General features: G+C 41.3%; 1 protein-coding gene and 1 long non-coding RNA gene across 5 annotated transcripts in view; one reads left to right on the top strand and one right to left on the bottom strand.

Moving 5' to 3' along the window:
• Nucleotides 1-17,225, bottom strand: part of ADGB (androglobin) — a 64,801-nt gene extending 47,576 nt beyond the window's left edge. For 2 of the 4 annotated variants that reach the window (XM_083607569.1, XM_083607568.1), the window contains exons 1-8: nt 16,841-17,225; nt 11,621-11,798; nt 9,635-9,727; nt 8,501-8,572; nt 6,970-7,179; nt 5,444-5,583; nt 2,933-3,019; nt 1,226-1,425 (exon numbers count right to left, since the gene is read on the bottom strand). In XM_083607569.1, the coding sequence (XP_083463695.1) occupies nt 1,226-1,425; nt 2,933-3,019; nt 5,444-5,583; nt 6,970-7,179; nt 8,501-8,572; nt 9,635-9,727; nt 11,621-11,798; nt 16,841-16,914 (1,054 nt within the window). In that variant the 5' untranslated portion in view covers nt 16,915-17,225. Of the gene's footprint in view, nt 1-1,225; nt 1,426-2,932; nt 3,305-3,438; nt 5,584-6,969; nt 7,180-8,500; nt 8,573-9,634; nt 9,728-11,620; nt 11,799-16,840 lie in introns of those variants that run through there. The other 2 variants (XM_083607570.1, XM_083607571.1) reach the window with 2 other exon arrangements.
• Nucleotides 4,247-14,478, top strand: LOC310760009. Its single transcript, XR_014546679.1, has 4 exons — nt 4,247-4,338; nt 10,448-10,556; nt 11,084-11,160; nt 14,329-14,478. It is a non-coding gene; the product is annotated as an uncharacterized lncRNA (long non-coding RNA).
• Nucleotides 17,226-18,373: the final 1,148 nt, after the last annotated feature.

Below are 18,373 nucleotides of genomic sequence, written 5' to 3'. Positions count from 1 at the left end.
GGGCCCATGGAAAAATGTTTTCACCAAAAATAATAAGTTAATCTGGGCTTCTTGTGAGAAGGAATTCCAGAGGTAAGGCACGACAACAACAAAAGTCTTGACTACATACTGATCAACCACACTTAGTCATGGAGCAGAACCTCTAAAGATCTAAGTGGCATGGGCAGGATTACAACCATTTCAGGTCTTTCAAGGTGAGAGCCAGCACCTGCATTGCGCTCAGAAACAAATTGGAAACCAATGAAGCAGCAGAGTCCAATGATTTGATTTGATTTTTTAAAGAATCAGGTTAAGTAAAACGCTTTCTGCCACCATTTGCAGTAGATGAAGTTTCTGGACACTTTTCAAAGGCAACCCTATATAAATTGCTGCAATAATCCAGTTTCAAGATAACTAAGGAATGTGTGGGGATGGCCAGCCTTCTCCAGGGAAGGGCACAGCTGCCTCACAAGACCTAAGCAAAAAAACCAGCACTCCTGGTCGAAGCTGCTATGTGCTAAAAGTAGAGCTCTCCTCAGTTTCCAAGGGCCAAACTTGACATGACCCCATTCCATGCAATTAGAAAGTGCACTGTATATATACACAGTATATACAGAGAGAGAAAAAGAGAATATGTGACGGGCCACAGAGATCCTTTACCTTCCTGTGATTCCTGCTATTTACTTTAAAAAAAATCATGCAATTGCTATTGGTGTAAATGTTTTTGCCTCCAAACTATGTCATTTAAAGAAGAAAACCCGAGATAATATTTAAGACTTGATTAAAAAATACTTACATGGAGAATATTTTTTCTGTATCCTATTTGATCAGTACTTACAACCAAACTTACACATCACTATCCCGTGTACAGTTAAGTCTACTGAAATCAATAAGGCTTAATGTATCTACTGTGGCAGTATACTGTATATTTACTCAGAAGTAAGTCTCACTAAGTTCAGTGGTGCTGAGTTATCTGAGGGCAGTCCTAAATTTTCAATCCAGCACACTGTTGCACTGATTTCAATGGGATTTAAAGGTACTTTGTTGTACACTGGATTGCAGACTTACTTCGAACCTCAGTTCTCTCTCACACATACACATAACACCTTCAAGTCTGGTAACTCCTTGGAGTTTAATGTGATTATTTGACGCCTATACAGAAAAGTGCAAAGAAATAAAGATGTGGTTTCTCTGTCCAGAAGGTGTCCTTTGTTGCATATCATTTACAGTCTTTAAAATTTCATACCTTTGGCAGTTTTTTCAGGTTTCTCTACCTTCTCTGGTGGCTTAACAGTAGGTACGGCATCATTTTTAATGTCAGATGATTTCAGATCTTTTTTAGTGTCTTGAAGTGACATCTTAAGTTCAGGAACGGATTCTTCTGGTAACTTAAATTCTGGCAATGTCTCTCTTAAGAATTCCCAAACTTTATCCAAATATCCAGATCTTTAAAATATACATAAACATTGCTTTGAAATGTAGTTCTGTCTGCTCTTTATTTACTGCATATGCATTATGCTACTCAAGTTTTCAAGTAGAAGTCAAGTCAAGCAACCATGCTGAATTTTACTACCATTTAAATAGTCTGGTTATCACTGGAACCATTCTAGTCACTCTTGGAAACTAGTGTCATCTAGAATGTATCCACTCCTTGAAAAGAAATCCAACCTATTTTTTTTTCTGGAGTACTGAGAAAATAACTAACGAAGACAAGCACAACTGTTTGCCAAAAGGTTAGGGACAAAGCAAAAGCAACCCCAACCAGGGGAGTAAAGTGGTGGAACAATGGCCACATGCCCAAGTCTTGCCACTTGAGCCAGTCAATATGTTTTTTGCAATGCTGGCTCTAGGCTGATACTGTTGAGGGGCTCTATGCTGGCACTCCCCTCAGGGGATAGAGCAGCTTTACATCTAGTGGATCTATGGCTGGTTCTGCATTGTACCTGCCCCACGCTCTTAATGATTCTATAAGGCTATGTTTTGGAGCTCTATACTAGCTGCTGGAAACAGCCTTTCAACCCCCTGCACTTTTGGCAGCGATGGAGTCCTCCACTGGTGGAGGGACATCATCTTATCTTAACTCTCTCTAGCAGCACAGATCAGAAGGTTAAGATTACTCTGTAAAACCCATTCAGAAATAACATAAACAAACAAACAAACAAACAAAAAACTAAACCAAGCAGTTTCAAAATCAGATATTTAAAATGATTGTTTGATACGATGAACATAGTTTTCCCCCTACATCCTTGGACAGCACGATCCAATGTATGTTTCCTCAGATGAAAGCCCTACTGAGTTCAACAGGTCTAACTCCCAGGTAAGTGTGAATTTGAAATTCATTTAGCCTAGAATCCTATAGACACCATTAATTACCAGACAAACCCAACAAATAAAACATGTGTACAACCATTTTAAAAGGTAATATTTCACTAAAGGAGTCATAAAGTGATTAAATAGCGAGTGAGTATTGAGCAGGCAGAAAGGAAGACAAGAAAAAGATCCCAGCAACAATCAACTTATGATCTTTTAAGTTTTTTTTAAAAATTCACAGAGTTCAGTTGATTTTGACTGCTTTTAAGTTTTGAGTTATACTGTGTATCTGTTCACCCCATCCCACCCCAAACACCAGATCAACCAAGTACAGTGGTGCCCCGCAAGACGAATGCCTCGCAAAACGAAAAACGCGCAAGACGAAAGGGTTTTTCGGTTTTTGCGTTGCTTCGCTAGACGATTTTCCCTATGGGCTTGCTTTGCAAGACGAAAACGTCTTGCAAGTTTGTTCGCTTTTTTCTTAAAGCCGCTTGAAGAGACGCAGTTGCGACGGACCGTGCTTCGCAAGACGAAAAACATCGCAAGACGAAAAGACTCGCGGAACGAATTAATTTCGTCTTGCGAGGCACCACTGTACACAGGACGCAAAGCTGAAGGAACTGCATATAAAAGTGGAACTTACTGGAGAGGAATAATTTCTGGTATCCATCCAGTAAGTGCATGTAGAACTGTGAATTCCCCCAGCTCCCTTTTTCCTACATCATTTATGCTAAAACAAATACAAATATGCATATAAGCAGATCAATATTCTATTCAGATATTAATTCTGTCTCAACAGTCACTCATATCCTTCCAAATTCTTCATAATTCATATATAATTTCCACTGCAAGCAAACAAGAATATTCACAAATCAATTCACAGTACAGCTGCAGTCAGAAGGGTACAGGCCTCCTATCTTTTCTTCGCAGAAACAAAATATAGCATCAGATAGGAATGAAGCATTAAGCAATTCAAGCTTTCAATGGTTTGAAGCAGGCTTCCTCAACCTTGGCCCTCCAGATGTTCTGAGACTACCCATGATCCCTGACCACTGGTCCTGCTAGCTAGGGATCATGGGAGTTGTAGGCCAAAAACATCTAGAGGGCTGAGGTTGAGGAAGCCTGGTTTGAAGAAATTAGAACAAAAACCATGGCCCTTTTTATTGGCAACACAATTTGCTGTAACTTAGTGAACAAATTCAGTTGACAGATTCCAAAGGAAAACTTATGTTAGCCAGCTAGTCTTAAGGTAACTGAAAAATGAAAATTTATCTTGAGCCATAAACTTTCATGACAATAAAGACATGCTTTCATATTAAATGTCCATCTATAAATCTATTTAAAATTGCCATTCTACATCTTCTCAGTAAAATTTTAACGTATGAACACAAAGAGAGCCTGCTGGTTCAGGTCAATAGCACATCTAATCCATCATCTTGTTCTCAGTGGCCATTCAGAAGCACACTGGAATTCAGAGGAATACTGCCCTCTCACAATGGAGGTGGAATTCTGCTGCTATAACATCTACGTTTCTTTAATTTTTTCATTATATTTGTTCCAAAGCTATGCAACTGAAACTGCTAGACACAAAGTTATAGAATTATTGGTCAAACAGACCAATATGTAGGGTGGCAATGCAAATGTACTTTGTTAGTTGTTGTGTTAGCTTTCCAACTGCCAACACAATTCATGATCTACAATGCAGTGAGCTCTATAACATATGCCCTCCTAAAACCCCGAATCTCCCCCCCCCAACATTCCTAGCATTTCCTTGTTTGGGTGGCCTTGGGTTTTGAGAAACCAGGTCTATAGCTCCCATGCTGCCACAGACATTGGCTGAAGAGGGAAATAATTCCATCAAGCCCCCTCCCGAGAGGATTCTAACTGCCATCAAGTCAGTTACGGCAGCTTCCTTAGGGAAGAACGGTGGCAGAAGCTGCTCTGTCCTGCACATTGTTCAGCAGTTCTGCTCCTGGACCCGAGGAGGGGAGTGCTTCTGGTGAATAAAGCCCTGGCCATAACTGCCTCTGACACCTGTGAGTAGATGCTGTTCTTCTATACAAACAGAATCTTATAACAGTTATAATAACTGTAACATTATAAATTGAGCTCCAGTTTGCTTCCCCACTCTACCTCGCTCCCCGACCACTCCTTTTCCCTCATGTGTCATCTTTTTAGATCATAAACCTAAGGGCAGGGACCATCTTAAAGCTGATTTTTTAAAAAGTCATTTTGGCAGCCTTTTTGGCTGAAGGGTGCAATATAAATCCTTCCTTAACAAAACAGAGCCTTAGAACCTACAACTGCAAAATGAGTTCCAAAAATGGAATAGGGATTCCCCACTTCATTCTTCCTACTACAACTTCATGTCTACTTCAAAAAGCTTCATGTGAGTGTTGAAGGTGTTCAGTGGGGTACAGATTGCAGCAGAGGGAAGGGAAAATCAAGGACACCCTGGGCCTCTGTGGGATTGAAATGAAAGTGTTTGTTCATTAATGTAAATATAATCCAGTTGCATTTACATGTGACATTAAACCATGGCTTATTGCTATGTGAATGAGCCTGAACAAGTCTGAGTAAAAGGTCTAAGCTACTGCACTGCATTCTCTCCTTCTCCTGTACAGCTGGAAAGAGCCAAGTTTAACTTTCAAAGCATCCCAGTTTAGCATTATGTTCAAACCAGAGTTCCTGTTTAAAACAAACTCTGGTTAAGTTTCAGAAGAAAACAATTTCAAATCATGGGTTATGAAGCTCAGTTCTTAAAACTAACCAGTTTGTTTTAAACCAATGTTCTTGGTTTAACAATAAGCTGGGATTCTTTAAAAGTAGGACTAAACTCTGCCAAAGTCCTCCTCCCAGATGTGCAAGCGGAGTAAAGCAGGGAGGATGTAAGCTAATGCTGCAGCCAGACATTTCAGGCTCATCCATGTAGCATTAAACTATGGCTTAGTATATTATGTGTTAACATACCCACTGACTTTGGCTGCAGCTGAGGATCTTCCTTTGTTTACTATATTTTATAGGGTTCAAAAAGCACCCCTATCAATTCATTCATTCTTAACAAACAAGCATCCACCCTATGTATTAAATTCTAGCTTTGTTGCCCATCGCTCTATTTTGATCTCAAAACAGACACAAAGCTTAGAAAACATACTCATTGTTTGCTAGTTTAATTATGGCTTTGGATAATATCAGTGGCCAAAGTTCAATTTCACATGTTGTTACTGGAAGCAGCATATCATTGTCTTCATTGAAAGGTATGCTGTCATCCACAATGATCTTTCGCCAGCTCCCCTGCAAAAGAGAAAGGAAATTAAATGTGATTAGGTGGCAATGAAAAATTGTGTCAGCATGAAAATCTGTGTGACCTTCCAAGAACTTGACCCTCATTATAGATAATTTTAATAAATAGGGAGAGCAAATATGAAAGTCCAGTAGATTCTGTCTGCACAATGGAAAGCAGCACAGCTAGTACTTTCGAAATTGTTTGCAGGGTACTGATGAGCTATTCCTCAGTTGTCAGCTCTCGTGGTTTTCACCAATGCAAAACTATCCTCTCAGAACTAAAAGGATTAGTTGGAACGTTCTCACCTTATAAAAGCACAACGATAAAAGCAGTTTGTCATCTATCATTATTACTCATATGAAGTGGAAATAAGGGGTGGGGCAAAGTGTGCTACTCAGATGCCACTGAACAACCATTGAGGGAGAATGTTATTGGAATGTTCTGGTACTTTGGGAATGGCTTCTTATGCTTCCATGGCAATATATTAGAATCCACTTTTCTGAACTTTCCAAAGCATCTGGAACAAGGGAGAATTATTTCCTCCTTGTTTGCCTATGCTGTATATATAGGACATCTCATATATGGGATTGAACTCCTTTTCAATACAGGATTTTATCAACCTGAACCTACATTCACCTAAGTGTGGTTTCTCCTTAACAAATGTTACTATAATTTATATGCTTTAATGTTGGGTTTTGAATAGCTTGTGGGCACAGCTTAAATTTTAAAATGTATAATTTCTTGCTGAAGAGATAGAAATTGGTTTCAGCCTGTGCTATCTCTTTATATTCATGCAACATATAGTGGTCAGTATTTTGGTTCAAAATTTGTCATTCATTTATTTAAATCGTTGGCCATGCTGGCTGAGGCTGATGGGAGTTGCAATCCAATAACACCTGGAGAGTTGTAGCTTCCCCAGCCCAAGGCTATAGGAAGCACTGGATTTCCCTTTCTGCAGACCATGTCAGATCTGAGAGAGACATGGAGAGATCCAACGCTATATGGCCCCTCCCTGTCATTGCAGAAGTGTCCACAGCCTCTGTGTGGAAAGGAGTGAAAGGGGTGTGTGCTGGGGGAAGGCACTGATTCAAAGGATTCCTAGCCTGTCCAATTCTCTGGCACACCCACCCCTACAAACCAAGAAGAAAACCATGCCAGTTTTGGAGCTGTTGCTACTAATGAAAGGAAAACTGTAAAATAAAATAATAAACTGGAGAAGGACATAAGAGTGCAAGAACCTCACTTCCACCCTTCCAGCGAAAGATCATTAAGCCTTTGGATGAGGCTGCTCAAAGGCTTTCAGCCTTCAACCACCCCTCCCCACAACAGGACTGCAACCTATGTAAAATAAATGATGTGCATAATATATACCAAAAAGATTGATGCATACTTACCATCCAATAAAGCTTTACCACATATTTTCCATAGCTATTGTACAATGGCATATGTCCCTTGATAGCTTTGCATAATGAATATATATGTTCCCATGGCTTCCACAAAAGCTGAGGTGCTTCATTTGCATTAGCTTTAGGATCAGGACTTAAAGCAGGTGCATTATACAATTTCCAAACTGCATAGATTTCACTTATTATCCATCTTATCAGCTGAAGTCAGGGGTTTTTTTGGGTGGTGAAGGAAATAAAAGAAGTCAGTTTTGTTCACAATACATACATATATACATATATAGTCTAACTCTACTTTAAAATGAAATACATAACGATAACAACACCATTTAATTGTATAGAAGCTAATAAAGCAAGTGCTGCACAGAGAACATTAAAAAAAGAAGTCTGTGCTCAACAGAGCAGAATCTAAGCACCAATATGACATGAGAGAGAAGGATATGGGAGACAGAAAGACATATTAAAAGGTGCAGAGAGTACTTTATTTATAAATCACCAATCAATGGTGATTTATAAAAGTAGGCAATCAAAAAGCAGAAGAAAAATCAAAATAAAGCAGGGAACACTTTTCCAGATGAATTTATTGAGGGATCTCTTCCTGGATCACACACAGCAGGTGGTGCGTCAGTATTAAATAATCTGAAACAAAGACACCCTAAAGTAGCAAGCATGATCTGGAACCAAATGTGGCCATACATTAGCAAAAGAATGTTGTTAGGGAGAAGGAGCAGAACCCTGTCATCTGGGAGAATAGACGACTCCTTTCCTCTCCTGTCACCACACAGTTGTTCACCAGCAGCAGCTCTGACAGCATGGATCATATGTGCATGGGGACAAAGTGGAAGATCCTGTATGTTGTTGTGGGTGAACAGCATCCAGTCTCTAGACTGAGGCCAAGAACTTTAGTTTATTTTAACCAAAGCCTAAGGTATTCTAGTATGTAGTCCTCCCTTAATTAACAGTTCAAGTCTATTCTTACCTACTCAGAAGCAAGCCTTACTGGGTTTAGGGTAACATACTCCTTGTTGTTGTAAGGTGCAATCGAAATGCAATCCAAATCCTTAAGGCCAATGACATCAATGAGACCCCAACACGCTTAAATTCACCTGGATCCCCCCACTTTTCCCTTTCAGTAGCTCCCCTATAACACCAAACCCCTTGTTAAAATGGATGGAAATTGTTCTCAATCCATGTGTTATCATATATTTTTTCATATAAGCTAGCTCTTCAGCAGCTGGGACTCTACCCCCAAGCTGAATTTTTAAACTCAGTTCATTTTGAATTTTAAAATAGCTCAAGGTAGCTTACACCACTTTGAAAATGTAAGTGCGCTCATTCTTCCCTTCATTTAACCCTCCTTCTGTGGCATCACCTGCAACAGGTCACTTCGCCTTGCAGCATGGTAGAGCCATCCCTGCCCTAGCCAAGGCATTTTACCTGTTTTATGACAACATCAAAAGTCTCCTCCACTCATCTACACAATTAATATGCTTTCTTTATTAAGAAGAGATCGTACACATACCTCACTGCCCATTAAATGTTCATTGGCTGAAAAAAGGTCAAACCATGCTTCATTTTTCACTACCACAGGCACCTAAAAAGATAATTGTAATTCTTTTATTAAAATGTTTATGAACGCTTATACATGTTCAAAATCTTGAAATAACTTATAACTGCCTACAAAATGTTAATCAAAAGTTAAGAAAGGTAATTTAAAGTAATCAATGCTAAAATTCTGTAAAAGACTGATGAACTGTTGTTGAACTGAGTTTGGACATTAGTGAAATAATCAGTGGATGACACACAATAGTGTGATAGTGGCATTGTTTCCCATTGTTTCCCATGGCATACGGTACATGCCCCCCCCCCCACTGTCATACACTGGTCAGGCAAGTTTTGAAGGCAAACACCCGCAAAACCTTTGAATATAGGTAACAGGTGGATAGTTAAATAATACTGGCCCAGATTGGACAATGTTTGAGGAGGAAAGTCATCTACATGTGTCTCAAAATTAGAGGTGTATGAGGATATGATTGTAATTATGCTTCTACAATTGCACTATGCTCTCCCCTACTCAAACAACTTGGGAACAGGCAGGAACAAATGGTGATGATCATAATGATGACTCTGAAATGGGCACCCCCCAACCCCCACCACTACAACTTTGCAGGCAGCAAAATGACTGACAGGCAATTCCCACATTCTTTCTACTACCACAACAAAGACATTTTTAAAGAGCCTTTCAAGTAGCCCCTTGACTTACAGGCAGAAAAACAAAATAAACAGAGCGGCTAAAAAAACACACACAAGCTGGAAAAGTGCACTAAAGGGCGGGAGGAAACAGAAACTCTGTAGGACTCAATGGATTCATGTTGTCTGGTGTCCAAACAACTCACTTATCAATCACACCTCTGACACTCATTGGCTAAAATATTGACAGGCAAGAGAGCCAGGCTGGCTCTTTTCACAGAAATTGGTTATATCTGCATATTTTGCTTCATAACTGTCTTTCTAGGAAGGGAGACACTTCTTTCTTTCTTTCTCTCTTTCTCTCTTTCTTTCTTTCTTAGGTCTTAATCTGGTGGGGGTACTAATGGGTGCAGGGTTAGCAACTCTGCTGTATAAAATAAACATCAAATAAGAAACATCTTCTCACCTTAGTGACTAAGAATTCTTGTGGCCTTCTCCAGAAACTCACTTTTAAAGAAGGGGGCAATTCAATTTTTCCTTCTGGATCTTCAAAGACATGCTGTAAAAAGCATTCATTTACTATATATATATATATATATGAAATATGCTTATCCTGAAGAGATTCAGTTACACACAATTCAAAGAAAAGTTGCAAACTTTTCACTTGCAAGTCTTTTTTAGTAGCATATCTAATATTCTAATAGTGATCAAAAACTAAAGCTTAAACAACTGAGAGAAATAAAACACTTGTATGAAATGGAAACTATCAATTATTTTTAATTCTGAATTTTTATAGATAGCATAACAACAATCATATAAGGAAAGAAACAATGTGTGTTGTAGAGACAAGCATTAAAAGACTAGCATTAGAAGAGCATAAATAGCTCCACAGTAACTCAGGACACCAACTATCTATACTTTCCAGAAATAACTGAAGTTGTTTTTTGTTTTGACAAGCTTTTCCAGCTGCCTTAGGGTTTTATGTTGCACTGTTTTAAAACCTATTTTCTATTCTTTGTGCAGTCCACAAAATTATTTTCGCTGTTTTATGATGTTTGTAAATTGCCTTGAGACGCATGTAAAAGGCCATTCAGAAATATATCATCAACACCAGCATCATGATCATCATCATCATCATTAATCTGGGACATGTACCAGTCAAAGTCTGATACTATTTTGTTTGCTGCTCACATTGTGATAAGTACACAGATAGCTCTGGGAAGTGTGACGGGTCTCAGGCTTCTTCTCAGTCCTGGAACTATTGCAGGTGGAGGGGAAGAGAAGAGGAAGCACTGGAAAACAAGTCTCTGCCTCCACCCTACAGCTCGGAGATAGAGGAAGAAGGATGTTGGCTTGGCTTTGTGCTTGCCAGTCACTTGGAGCACTTGGTGAGCACAGAGTTGCACAAGGCTCTTTACCCCTTCTGCATGGAGCTGTTGAGGGGTGGGAGCTCATTATTACTATGTGTAAAATCCCTCTCAATGCTTTCTAGCTCATAGCTTGGAGTGGGAGAGAACAGCAGATAGTAATCATTGAGAGCCTCACACTGGGTTTTCAAAGCACAGCACCAAGTCAGTTACAAGACTCTGGCCCTCAGGGGAGGGTGTATGATCCCAGAGATCACAATATTTTGGTTGCCCATTGTACGATCCCAGAGATCACAATATTTTGGTTGCCCATGAAGGTCAGCCAAAAATTGGGGAGCTCAACTTTTAAATCTCACTGATTTTAATATAGGTTATAACACAGATGTACACACATCTGAGCAGTTCAACCAAAAAGTCCTTAACTTTGGCTGGACCCTATCAGCATATCCAAAGCTACTGGTGATCCCACTCAGAAATGCCTCATTTACAGACTTTCTCCTTCTACTGCTGGTGGGAAAACCTCCAGCAGTAGGTGTCTGCCCACCTAGGCAAAGTTGGGACCACCACCATAGTGTAGCCTCCTCAACAGGAAGCAATCTTCTTAGTGAAAGATACCAGCAGAGAGGTAACTTTACACAATCCTGATCAGAAGGTGCTAACAAGGTCCTTCTATCAGTGCAGTGCTCTCCTTCCTCTACATGCTGTTCTGGGAGTTCTCCTGGTGGTTTCAGGGGAGGCGTGAGGGCACACAGAGGGAGGAGAGGGTGCTGAGATACCCACTGCGGTAGTCCTTTTGCTGGCTTCCACCAGCAGCTGTGTTATGACTTGTGCCCACATCACTCTCTTAAAATGCAAAATGTGACCACTAGTTGGCAATGGTTGAGCTAAGGTATGATTCAGGAACAGCTAAGCACTTTTAACTTTAATATTAGTTTAATGAAAAGCCTCATTGCATTACTAGAATGGCGAGCACTCATTCAATGATGAATCTTTAAAAGGTGTGCTTAAGAAGATACAGGGTTAATACATATTCTCAAATACTGATGAATCTGAAAGAACTTTTCTGATTACTACAGAAAACTTACTAAAATAGGACTTCTTCCAGCTTTATCTTTTTCCTTTGCACCTTTTCCTGCATCCCACTTCTCTACATTGATATCTGCTTCATTCCATTCTGGCCAGATAGGAAATCTTGGTTTCCTAGACTCACCCAAAGGACCTTGAGGGTTTACACTAGAGACTGATCCAGTAATACCCCAAAGGCTGAAATAAAACGTGAGCACGAGAAGAGAACTTGCTGTTAGTTACATGGTAATCAACTTCCAAATTTTCTTATTCTAATTTCAGTTTCATACTGTTGGCAAGCACAATATCTTCATTTTGAACCCCATGCAAGTACTATCACTACAAATAAAATGAAGAGATAAGAAATACATCATTTGAGCAGCTTATTATATGTGCCTTATGACTGACACAGCTCACAGTCCCTCAGAAAAAGTATAAACAATTACCATTTCTACAACCAAAACAAGAGTCTTGTAGTAATGGGAACAGCATTTCTTTAAAAATCTTTATTTTCCCTAGAACGACCCTGGGAAAGATTCTATGATGAAATGCAATTCCCATTGGTCATTCACAAGGAAGAACGCTGTTTGGCTGCTGCTTATTGTAGCTCTGCCACTACTTGAAGTAGCAGCAAGTTGTTTTTTTGTTTGTTGTTTTGTTTCAACAAGACAGATCACAATGCTCTACTGCGTGATCAGGAAACCCGCCTGAAACACACACTGCTCCCCCTCCAGTCTTAAAAAAATGCCTGCAACTTTTGTGGAGACAAATGACCCCAAATAATGAGGGGGACATTATTGTCCAAGCCTACTAGCCAGTTGGCAGGGAAATAGTGAAAACTCTACTTGTAGCAGCAGCATCTAATTGAAGAGCCAGTTACCTCTGAGCTGTTTGACATTCAAAGTGAGATTGTTTGTTCAGCGTTGTGCCAGTCTGATAATCAAGGGTGCCTTATTGACAAACAGTGCACATCACCCCTTCACCAAGCTCAAATGAATCCTTTACATAATATAAATGTTCACTGGGGCTGCGACTAAATGTCTGCACCTGCACAGAGAAGTAAACTTTGCTCTTGCACTGCTGTTGCATTTCTACCACTATCCATTTCAGCTGTGGTTTCCCATCTGTGGAATACTTTTCCCAGTGAGGTCTGCATGACATATTTTTGGTGCTAGGTGAAGACTTTTTCCAAAGCTGAGCTGATTTTGTTCTGCTGCTAGTGTGCTGCTGAAAGTTTCCTGCAGATGTTATCCAGGGGATGGGAGGGTGCATTAATTGTAGGTGTCTGCATGAGAAGGTATGGAGAATGTATGAGAATGCTAATGTTTTATATTATTTTTTAACAGTATAATGTATTTATGTTTATGTTCCTAAATGTAAGTCCCTTGGAGACCTTGGTAGCAAGTGACTAATAAAAAATAAAACTAAAAAATAACCCAAATGTACCAACAATTGAATTTTACTAGTTGAATTCAGATTAGTTTCTAAGTAAAGGTAAAGGTACCCCTGCCCGTACGGGCCAGTCGTGTCCGACTCTAGGGTTGTGCGCTCATCTCACTCTAGAGGCCGGGAGCCAGTGCTGTCCGCTGACACTTCCGGGTCACGTGGCCAGCGTGACGAAGCTGCTCTGGCGAGCCAGAGCGGCACACGGAAACGCCGTTTACCTTCCCGCTAGTAAGCGGTCCCTATTTATCTACTTGCACCCGAGGGTGCTTTCGAACTGCTAGGTTGGCAGGCGCTGGGACTGAGCAACGGGAGCGCACCCTGCCGCGGGGATTCGAACCGCCGACCATGCGATCGACAAGTCCTAGGCGCTGAGGTTTTACCCACAGCGCCACCCGCGTCCCAGTTTCTAAGTACCTACTATAAAAAAAAATTCCATAAAATGTCTATAAAGACCATAGTAATTACTTTCTTCAACATGTCTTCATTATTGTACCTCTAAGGCAAACATCAAGAGAAATTAACAAAGCAGGTGAAGTGCAAGATAGCAGACAAGCAGATTTTCCAATATTTTCCCATTGTGTAATAGTCTGTAGGGTGGTGGTAATTCATTTCCTCTTATTATATTGAATTGTGACAGCTCCTTAGATAACATTTTGTGTCTTTGTTTACTTCAAAAAGACATACTGTAGAGCTGGAAAATGTGTGGAAAAGGGCAACCAAATGTTCATAGGGCTGGAACCACATCTCTAAGAGGAAAGGTTACAGCATTTGGGGCTTTTCAGACTTATGGAAAAGCGTGTTCATTAGTCCAATTTTTAAAAGCTGGAAGGCTTCCCAATACTTTCCAGGTGCTTTATTTTTAACATACAGACTTAAATATTCAATATTATGCATACAGACGTATGCCAACAAGCTAGGAGAAAGAAACTGACCTCTTTGAAAGTTTTATAGTTAAAAATGTCACTTAATAGATGACAACAAGCTGCCATCAACCTCTTGATTTAAATACTAGCTACAGTTCAGCAGTAACTAAACTTAAATATTTCCTGACAGCTGGGGCCAGAAGGCTTAGCTGGTGGTTTGTCAAAGTAGAAGAGAGATATGCTGCTCTGACCTGACACTATTTCGAGTACAGCTTCGTAAAAGACTTCATATATATATATATCCTTTGGGATATATAAGCAGTGACTTGGCTAAGGTCAATCTGCAGAACAATGTCAGGATTGGTTGTTGTTGTCATTAGGTTATTTGTTTAAGGGTTTCTTCCCCACTTTCATATTAGACAAGACAGCAAAACAATCCATCTATAACAAAGAAACTGAGCTTGGAAACTTCTGCCTGCTGAACTTTTAAGGGACCCAGGACATATATAGAGCCCAGCTGTGGGGTGTGCTCTACTTTTTAAAATAAAATGGGAAAGCAGACAATTATATTATATTTGGTACTACATTTTATTTCCTGTTCATCCCCAGGTTTCCCCTTTGTACCCTTTTCAAGAGGAATAGGTGAGGCCTCTTTATGCTATAAAGTCATACCTCGGGTTACAGACGCTGCAGGTTGCACGTTTTTGGGATAGAGACGAGCCGAAACCCAGGAGTACCGGAATGGGTTACTTCTGGGTTTCAGCGCTCGTGCATGCGCAGAAGCACCAAATCGCAACCTGCACATGCGCAGATGTGGCGCTGCAGGTTGCGAATGTGCCTCCGGCACAGATCACGTTCACAGCCCAAATGTCCACTGTATTAGCAAATAAATGAATTGGATAAAAGTGGATAAATACCCCAAAGACTTGCTTATCAGTGGCCACTAACCATGATGGATGTAAGTGTATTTGACACTTCTCAGCTGCTGAGAATACCTGTCATTATCTTGTGCTGGGGCATGTGGTTAGCCACCATCAAATTGACAGTGCTAGAATTGATGGCTCTTTAGCATGACCCTGCACAACTATTATTACCAATCAGCTACTGGTTTAGCCAACTTCTGTTGAAATTCTGTCCCAGCCCTTCCAAAAAACAGTAAATATGGTTAGTTCTCAGGTAGGCATGACATGTCTTCTGGCCACACAAGCAGTCTTATACTCCTTTCTTTCTGCATCAGAAGACGTTAGTATTCAAGGCTCAAGAAAAGTATGAGAGCTTTCTGATATAGTAACTTATTTAATTCCCAGTTACCAGGAAACAGCTGAAACGGCTTGATAGGCTCATTCAGAAGTTCCTGGAGACTGATGTGGCATCTCCTCTTTTAGTTGATTAGGGGGAGCGGTGGTGAGAGAGGCAAACAGACATCACTGAAGACAAAGAAAATCCAAGGCTTACTAAACCAAAGAGACAGTACAACACCCAGCAATTTGGTACTGTACCCAGAATCTCAATAGCACTCATTCAACACCACTGATGACAGTTCTTCCATATTTTGTATGAATTCACTCTTAACCACGGCAGGTATGCTTGCTGTGTACCAACAGGGTGCACATAACATGTGAAGAGGAAAGCCTGTTTGCAAACATGCAGCAGACACAGAGAGGTGCAGTTAACCTTATCTTCCCAAAACATATCCCCAAGTGTTCTGAAATCATAAAAAGCCCTGCTGCATTAAACAAAAGGTTCATCAACCAAATACTTCCTGGAATTCACAAGCAGAGGGTATAAGCAATAGCTCTTCCCTGTTGTTTATAATTCCTCAGTGTCCAATATTCAAAGATATACTTTCCTCAAACATGGAGGATGCCCTTAGCTATTAAAGCCAATAGCCACTGATAAACATATCCTCCATGAATTTTAGTAATAAAAAAGCTACCAATGCTAGCAATCATCACTGCATCCTGTGGTAATACATTCTGCAAGTTAATAATGTTTTGAGTGAAATAGTCCTTCCTTTCATCTGTCCTGAGCCTATTGCCAGTCAATTTCATTGAAGTTAGGAGCCTCTCCTTCCTGCTTTATATGCTGCCCTTAACATACATCTGTGCAAACAAGGAAACACAGCTACTGCTTTTAAGTGTGGCTGACTCTACCTGACCCCTACTGCTCTCGCTGCCTCTAACCAGCCTGTCTTGGATTCCACCTAGACTACATTTTCTGGGTGCACAGCAACACTTCTATAGCAAGTCTGCATATTCCAGACAAGGAAAATATCTGACACTTCTAAGATACAGTATCTATTTTTTTAAGGAAAAGTAGAAAGTGGAAGGATGGTTGCAGAGGAAAGACCCAGCTTCAGTCTCTGCTCAGCCTTCACACTCACCAAGGCCGATTCCTGTACCTATTGTTAAGGGAAAGGGAAGTGTGTATGTCACACGATGAGCTCCTTCCCAAGTTTCTTGAAGGAAGGGAGAGATAATAAATGCGCAATCTATGCAGAATCATTTAAGGTTTTGAGTCCCAGGCAATCCCAGGTGCAGCAGTTCCTCAAGAATCAAAACAAGGCCACCGACAGCTGCAAAGTACATGTGGCAGAATACAGCATGTGGCCTAGAAACAAGAATCAAGGACATTTAGCACAGGCAAGACTTACTTGAGTAGCTGATGGCTAGATATAGCTAAACTGCAGCTGGAAAGAAAAAAATTGATCATCATACACTCAACCTTTCCCTAGACCTCAGACACTGCTTTGGCAAGGATAGTGCACTCTGCACGCGCCCAGAAACACTCTCCCCCGCTATTATCGCTTCACATCTTCCAGGAGCGAGTCCTTAACCTTAGAAACAGAAATGCATTGAAAGAGGCGGCGAGTTGTGCGCAACCCGCAAGGAACGGGGGCCGCCTGAGAAGCGGAGGGTATTGGAGCCTTACTCTTTAGCGGGGAAGGGCGTCTGGAGAACGTTGTTGCTCTTCACCGGCTCCTTCTTTTTGCTTAACTTCGACATGCCAGGCTCCCTTAGACGAGCTTCAGCGCCGCCGCAATAGCTCGCCTCCCTCAGGCGTCGGCCGCGTCAGCGTCCATTCCGTTGCTAAGAGACGCCAACTCAGCCGCAGAGATAGAAACGGGGATAGAGTGACACGCGTCCCGTACTTCCGGCAAAATAAAAAGCACGGAAAGTTTGAGTCGCCCACACCAGCCTCGCAGTCCTCAATGCCCACTTCCGCTCCGGAACCTTCCCTCCAAAGCACAGTAGACAGGGAATGTTCTTTACCATAGAGCTGCCGCCGGGTAGATGGACGTCTCCCTGAGTCCATAGAGATAAAAACACGCGCCTCCTGGCTTCCTGTTTTTATTTATCGTTTGTGTTTTTACGCTGTTGGGCGAAAAGCCCGACGAGTGAACAATGCCGGAGGCGCAAGGGGTTCGCGCGCAGCTGAGCGCAGAGAGGACGGTGTGGCTGTGTGTTTTCAGGGAATTTAGATACAATTGAATTGCATACTGTCAACAAAATCAAGTATCTGTATATCATCTTGCGTAAGTCGTTCTTCCGCTGCCTGTCCACATCTTGATAACGTGTTGAATATCTTCATAAATACAAAGCGTGAGAAGGGGACGGCTCTTCAAATCTGCATTAGTGTTTGTTTATTTAGGTGGCGGGGCGGAGTTCAACTTAAACATATATAATGCACGAGAAATAAAACAATTTGAAAAACCCAACGGTGTACATCTTTTCTGCTGGAGGCAAGGCACATACTGAAGTTATTTGTCCAGAGGAGTTACTGAAAGCAAGTATTTTATCTGTTAACATTAGCCTAATCTGAGAAGTAGATCTCGAGACGGAATAGTTGTGATGTCTTTCTATCACTAACGTGGCAATACTAGTCAACTACATTACAAGGAGCGCCGATCGGAAGGTCAGTGGTTCGAATCCCCACAACGGGGTGAGCGCCCGTTGCTTGGTCCCAGCTCCTGCCAACCTAGTAGTTCCAAAGCACATCCAAGTGCAAGTAGATAAGTAGGTACCACTCTGGCGGGAAGGTAAACAGCGTTTCCATGCGCTGCTCTGGCTTCGCCAGAAGCGGCTTGGTCATGCTGGCCGCATGACCCAGAAAAACTGTCTACAGAAGCGGACAAACGCCAGCTCCCTTGGACTGTAAAGCGAGAGGAGTGCCGCAACGCCCGAGTCGTTTGTGACTGGACTTAACTGTCAGGGGTACCTTTACCTTTTACAAGGGTGTCAGAAGCCACTCTTAAATTTATGACCTACAGTACAGAATAATGATACTGGAGTACCCCGAGCTGGTCCACCCATGAGGCAAGGTGAGGTGACCACCTCAGGTAGCAGGATCTGCAGATCCCTAGGTAGATTTTTATTCCCCACCCTTATTCTTGATGTAGATCTTCACTCACCTCTTCTTTCCTGGCAGGGAAGGAGCACCACTTTGCAGTTTGCATCAGGTGCC

Source organism: Podarcis filfolensis, assembly GCF_964270895.1.
Source record: "Podarcis filfolensis genome assembly, chromosome: 3".
Lineage (NCBI taxonomy): Eukaryota > Metazoa > Chordata > Lepidosauria > Squamata > Lacertidae > Podarcis > Podarcis filfolensis.
Note: the sequence above shows the minus strand (reverse complement) of the source record. Positions and strands in the feature narration are given on the sequence as shown.